Genomic DNA, 6,576 nt, shown 5'->3' with positions numbered 1-6,576 from the left:
GAGGCAGTTGGGCATGGCAAGAGGTGTGTTAACAGTGAGTGCAATCAATATTGTAAGGGTAACTTCCTTATTTAATTTTTGAATACTATTGTTTTCTACAGCCTTTTCTTCTTTTTTGCACAATGGACTCTCCAGTTTCTAAAGTTAGCTTCTGTTATCCTATAATAACAGCTTAAATCATCACTTACCCCTAATTTCTGAGACAGAGAGATGATTTAACTAATAATCCATTTTTATTCAATAAATTTCATGATTATTTATTTTATTACAAAACCATATGATAGTACATAAATTACAATGCAATTATTAGAAAATCACTAGAATAACATATCCCTGCATTATTTCCATTAGATTATGTGTCAAAACAGAAAATAAGGAAGAATAAAAGACTAATGCACTTACAACACAATAACATTAAGTACTATTGTCTAACCGAGTATGGTCAAAAGCCACCTCTCGTAATGTTCTCTGCAATTCTTTTTCTAAAAATCTATTTCGAATCTTCAGTTCATTTCTTTGCCGTTGCAGATTCTTTATTCGAGATTCAAATTTCTCGATGAGGCTTAATATTGTGTTCTCCCACCTGAAAGATTTAATTGAAGTTGAATATCAAGTGTTATTTGTCTGTGGAGTTTTCATATTCATAAAATAAATTTTTATTACTTGTTTTTCAAAGATATTTGTGCATTGAGGTGATGCTGAAGTTCATTAGCTGTCTCCAATTCTTTTTTCTTTAGTTCCTGTAAACTAGTTAATAAACTGCCTTCCCTGTAAGCATAAATGAGATTAGTTCTTTGAATGAAAATGATTGATAGATAAATTTCAACGAATTAATATAAATGAGCAGCACTTGACCATATAATCAGCTTACTTAATGCTATGAAGAGCTGTTTTGTTCTCGCCAGACTGTGCTTTTAATAATGCTACAGTTAGTTCTGCCACATGCTGTTCTAAGCTTAAATACTGTTGCATTTGTTCCTGTATCTCCAATGTGTGCCTATTTACCATCAGTAAGAGAAAAAGTTCATGAGATATCAGAGAGGCATCAGATTTCTGAGAGGCATTATGTCGTATCATGTTATGTACGAAACCATCATTTTTAAATTTTTTTGCCAGATTCAATTACCTCTCTTGGATGTGCTGAATTCTTGTTAGGAGCTCATCCTTTTCTCTGGAAATCTGCAGCTTATCTTTCTCTGCTTTATGTAGTTGCTGATATAGAGCTTTGAGATTTTCTTCTGTGTGTTTGTTGCTATTTACTGCAAATATCATTTTTTCTGTGTGTACTTTCCTCAGTTCTTCTTCAAGCTTCTTGCACTCCTGCTGAGCCTTTTCAAGTTTCTCACTTTGTTCTTTATGATTCTGTTAATATTTCATACTACATTATACACAATAAACATTACTTTCATTTACTTAGTACTAAGCTTTTGCAGCATAATGCATAAACAAAATCAAAATATTGGCTTTTCCACACTATTAACATAAGATTTTGAGATAAAAACAAGGGTGTGACAGAAGACATGGTTTATACTATTGAGACACCAGTGAGGATTTGATAATCTGCACAACTCTCACTCACCAACACACACATATTATATGTATAAGTGGCAATCAAAAAGTTTCCATCTGAGGGCATTGCTGCAGAAACAGGAATAGAGTAGAATATTTATTCACCTTTGAACATTTTCATGTGCAGTTAGTATCATCATACAAAAATCTATACATTTATAACTATAACATTACAGTGATTTTATACGGATCCTTACCTAATTACGTTACAAGGAGACAGTTGCATGTGTAAATACTTTAGGAAAGTACACTGTTGTACCAACTGATCACTTTTTGAAAACCTAATACAGTATGCACGGTATATGCAATGTATCGCGACTCCAGTGCCATTTTAAATAAGACATTCAAGAAATCGTTCACACTGGAGAAACATGTAAACACACCATCATTCGACCATCAGATAGAGTTCCGTATGGATGAGACAACTGAAAGATTTGAAAGCAAATAAATCACCAGGTACGGATGGAATCCCCATTCGGTTTTACAAAGAGTACTCGATAGAACTGGCCCCCTACCTAGCCTACATTTATCATGTATCTCCCACCCAGCACAAAGTCCCAAACGACTGGAAAAAAGTACAGTTGACTTCAGCATATAAGAAGAGTAAAAGAATGGATCTACAAAATTACAGACCAATACCCCTTAACTGCAGTTTGCTGCAGAATCCTTGAACATATTCTCAGTCTGAATTTATTAAACTTTCTTGAGACTGAGAAGATTATGTCCATGAAAGAGCAAGGTTAAAGAAAGCATCACTCTTGTGAAACTTAGCTTGCACTTTTCTCACGATACACTGTGAATTATGGATGAAGGGCAACAGGCAGATTCCATAGATCTAGAATTCCAGAAAGCATTTGACACGACGTCCCATTGCAGGATGTTAACGAAGGTATGAGCATATGGAATAAGTTCACAGATATGTGAGTGGCTCCAAAACTTCTTTAATCATAGAACCAAGTATGTTGTTCTTGATGGTAAATATTCATCAGAGACAATGGTATCGTCAGAAGTGCCCCAGGGAAATGTGATAGGACCGCCGTTGTTCTCTGTACACATAAATGATCTGACAGACAGAATGGGCTGCAATCTGCAGTTGTTTGCCAATGATGTTGTGGCGTATGGTAAGGGGTTGAAGTTGAGTTACTGTCAAAAGATACAAGATGACTTAGATCTAAAATTTCTATTTTCTGTGATGAATAAAACATAATTCTAAACATGGAAAAATGTAAGTTAATGCAGATGCTTAGGAAGAACAAACCTATAATGTTCAGATACAGTGTTACTGGTGTCCTGCTTGACACATTCAAGTTGTTTAAATATCTGGGCATAATGTTGCAAAGCGATATAAAATGGAACAACCATGTGAAAACTGTGGTAGGGAAGGTGAATGCTCGACTTTGGTTAATTAGGAGAATTTTAAGAAAGAGTGGTTTACCTGTAAAAGAGGCCGCATATAGGATGCTGGTGCAATCTATTCTTGAGTACTGCTTGAGTGTTTGGTATTCGTACCAGATCAGACTGAAGGGAGGCATCGAAGCAGTTCACAGGCAGGCCACTAGATTTGTTACTGGTAGGTTCAAACCACACGTAAGTGTTACATAGATGCTTCTGGAACTCAAATGGGAATCCCTGGAGTGGAGGTGATGTTCTTTCCAAGAAATACTATTGAGAAAATTTAGAGAACTGGTATCTGAAGTTGACTGCCAAACAATTCTACTGCCAAAAACATACATTGCGTGTAAGGGCCATCAAGATAAGAGATGAGAAATTAGGGCTCATACAAAGGCGTATATACAGTTGTTTTTCCTCACTCTATTTGCTAGTGGAACACGAAAGGAAATGACTAGTAGTGGTACAGGGTACCCTCCGCCACACATCATATGGTCGCTTGTGGAGTATGTATGTAGATGTTTATAAGCACTGACTTGTTGCCAAGGGATTGGTATGGCATTCATGTCTTTCCAACAAGTGTGCAGTAAATGGGAAAATGTGAACCATAACGACATTATTACCAAATGCATCCAAGCATTTTCATGGCTGCTGAAGGACAAGCACCAGCAGACAGCAATCAGAGAACGAAGAATGTGTATGGTGCAGCATGTCTGTTGAAAACTGCTGTTAGGGAATGACGTGCCGAGTTCCATGCCGGTTGCAATTCAACACAAGACACCGGTTGATCTGGGAGGCCAGCCAACTCAAATGAAAGACATTCAAGCACCTGCTCTACAGTCTGGCTCTCTTCCCGCACAATTATTATGTCTTCAGTCCTTTGAAAAAGGCTTCGAAGGGTCAACAATTGCCATTGAATGAGGATGTGCAGCAGACAGTTACAGATGTTTTTGTGCAGTTGGATTCACTGTTTTACCAAATGGGTATCTTCAACCTGGTAAATCAGTGGGATGATTCAGTGTTTTTGCGAATTTCTGTGTTTTGGCCAAATCTGTGTAGTTCTTAGAGTTTTTTTTAATACAAAATTCGGATTTTTTTTCTAAATTCAATGGTATTTTTGCCGGATTTAGTGGTGCTTTTTTTGTACAATTTGGTGGAGTTTTTTTGTCAAATTTGGTGTCACTTTCTGGCAAATTGGTAGTTCTTTTCCTAATTTCTGTGCTATATATGTCGCCAAAACAGAAATTGTTATGCAGGAAACGGAATTCATTTTAAGATCATACATGAACCCCCAGCCTTGAGGAGGTGAGAAGCCAATATGCAGTTTTAACATTCAGTAACTATCAGTTATGAGTATTAGTAAATTGCTGACCTTATTTTTATAATATTTTTATACACTGCAAAGCTATAAATTATGCAATATATCATAAAAGTTGCCAATTTTGCATTACTTTGCTAAAAACTGCTAATTTTGCATTATCATTTTCATGAAATTTTCCTGTCACTAGATCTACACAGTCATAATAAACACATGTAACCACCTGAAACACCGTGCCCTTGATCTTTTAGCACAGTTGCCCCAGCTGAGAAGTATAATGTGCCAGACAAGCAAGAGGCGCCGATGCAAGGGGCAATGAGAGGCCACCCATCAATTTGCTACAAATGAATTTGTCTGTCCTCATTTTTATTTATTATTTCCATCCTACAAGGATTGTCACTTGAGCAACATTTTCGTGTTTTTATTCTTGCACCCTTAGGGATATGACAAATATGTGCATTGTTGATCAAAATTGGTCAAAATATAACTTATCATGGCAAAAGTTTGCAGAAATAGGAACTAACATTAAAAAGGCTTAAGTATGACTTTATACGCACAATAAAAATATGTTTTTCTGTACTATAATACCCAAATTCATTCATAAATTGTTGTAAAATTCACTCTAAAGTTCAGAAAAAAATATGGCTTGTCATTAAAGTCTGGGTCCTAATTACAGCTTACCATTTCAAGGTTTCGCATATCGCGAAGAAAAATTTCCATTTTAGAATTACAGTGCTTTTTCACTAAGTCAGTTTCCTTCTTCACATTCTTGTTAACTTCTTCAGATACATTTTGCAGAACTTTCTGGAGCTGAACATTCTCTTCTGTTTTTTAAAGATAAAATAAAAGTCACTGATTGAACAACACTGCATTTTTTTTTTTTATTCCTTAGAATTGGCATAACATTGCTACAATCTAGGTACATATAATTAAATTAAGTGAATAATAATTAAATACAGTGAACAATTACAATGCCAATAGTAATAGTAACAATAATAATAAAATAATAATTGGCAGTGACTTTGAAAAGGTTGTTATTCTTGTCTACACGTAAATTGATTTTATCATCAGATATGACTTTCAAAGACATACAAATTGTTGAAAATCTTATCAGTTCACTGTCAAACATGAAGCATTATTGCCTACTTCCAGATGTGATGTCAATGTAGTACAAACTGAAACCTTTAAAGTTAAGTAGTTTAGTTTAAGTAGAACATGCAACACAACCAGAGAGATACCCAGATTGATATCTAATTAGAGGGAGTAAACTGTAAAGCTAAAAAGTGTTACACTGCATTTGGGAAGTTTCACTGGCAGACAGTATTGTCTGCTTGTTGGCAAAACCCAGTATAAAAAAAAAAGTATGGACGATGACACAAAGTGCAAGTTCAGATTGAGAAAGGATATAGAAGGAAATCGGCTGTGCACTTTCGCAAGAACCATCCTAGTATTCATCAAAAGCTACTACAGTCTATACCACCGAGCATTTTTCTAGAATATTAGTGAAATAATCTAATATTTGAGTTACAGTGATACTGCATCAAAGAGAAATTTAACTGAGAAAACAAATAAATAGTGAGAGAGAAATGTTTGCCAGTACTTAACTTCAGGAGGTGTAATGTACAGTATTGCCAACACACACACATATAAATAAAAGAGATGTTCTACTTCGCTTTTGGAACTAGTAGTTCCTTCATTGGAAAGGAGTGAGAGATAGGCTGAAGAAGTTTGAAAAGGAAGGACATGTATTCCAAGATGAGGCAGACTCAACTGCAGTGAGGAGAAGGGTAGACAAAGATGAAGGGGGATCTTTCTGAGAAAGTGGCCAGATATGGTATATTGGTAACCACTGTGTCAGGTTCAGTCCAGAGACAATAAGAACAGAGTGAGAAGTAAAGAGTCATGCTGCAGAGCATGTTCAGTGGCTGGGTACAAGGTGTGTAATGAGGACAGCTCTTCTATCCTCACTCATCCTTCAGTCAATTTAGTGGTGGTAATACCTTTATAAAATGCTATGTAGTGAACAAGTTAGCTGATATACAACATGAATTATTTTGCAAGTTGCTCTGTCTTTGATATTACAGGATTTACCAGTGGTGGGACTGGACTACATGGTAGTGGGTTAGTGGATGGCTGCAGCAAGTTCTACAGGGAGAATGGGGGCAGGGGCTGATTGAATGGGTAACAACCTTGGGGTAAGGATAACGGTTTGGGATGGTCTTATGGTTAGACTTGGATGTTAACAGAGCAACAGTAGGTGTGCAATGTGGGGAGAATAACAGTGAGAGAGTGTCTCATTT

The 6,576-nt window shown here is 36.1% G+C and overlaps 1 protein-coding gene across 1 annotated transcript in view; it reads right to left on the bottom strand.

Moving 5' to 3' along the window:
• Positions 1-323: 323 nt before the first annotated feature.
• The window catches only part of LOC126095275 (sodium channel and clathrin linker 1-like), a 106,955-nt gene continuing 100,702 nt past the window's right edge, over positions 324-6,576 (bottom strand). The window contains exons 7-11 of the mRNA XM_049910033.1: positions 4,958-5,100; positions 1,127-1,362; positions 872-997; positions 664-768; positions 324-583 (exon numbers count right to left, since the gene is read on the bottom strand). Coding sequence (XP_049765990.1) covers positions 415-583; positions 664-768; positions 872-997; positions 1,127-1,362; positions 4,958-5,100 — 779 coding nt within the window. The 3' untranslated portion in view covers positions 324-414. The remainder of the gene's footprint in view (positions 584-663; positions 769-871; positions 998-1,126; positions 1,363-4,957; positions 5,101-6,576) is intronic.

This window comes from Schistocerca cancellata, chromosome 8, assembly GCF_023864275.1.
Source record: "Schistocerca cancellata isolate TAMUIC-IGC-003103 chromosome 8, iqSchCanc2.1, whole genome shotgun sequence".
NCBI classification, from domain to species: Eukaryota; Metazoa; Arthropoda; class Insecta; order Orthoptera; family Acrididae; genus Schistocerca; species Schistocerca cancellata.
The sequence above is the reverse complement of the archived record's forward strand: the minus strand, read 5'-3'. Positions and strand labels throughout refer to the sequence as shown.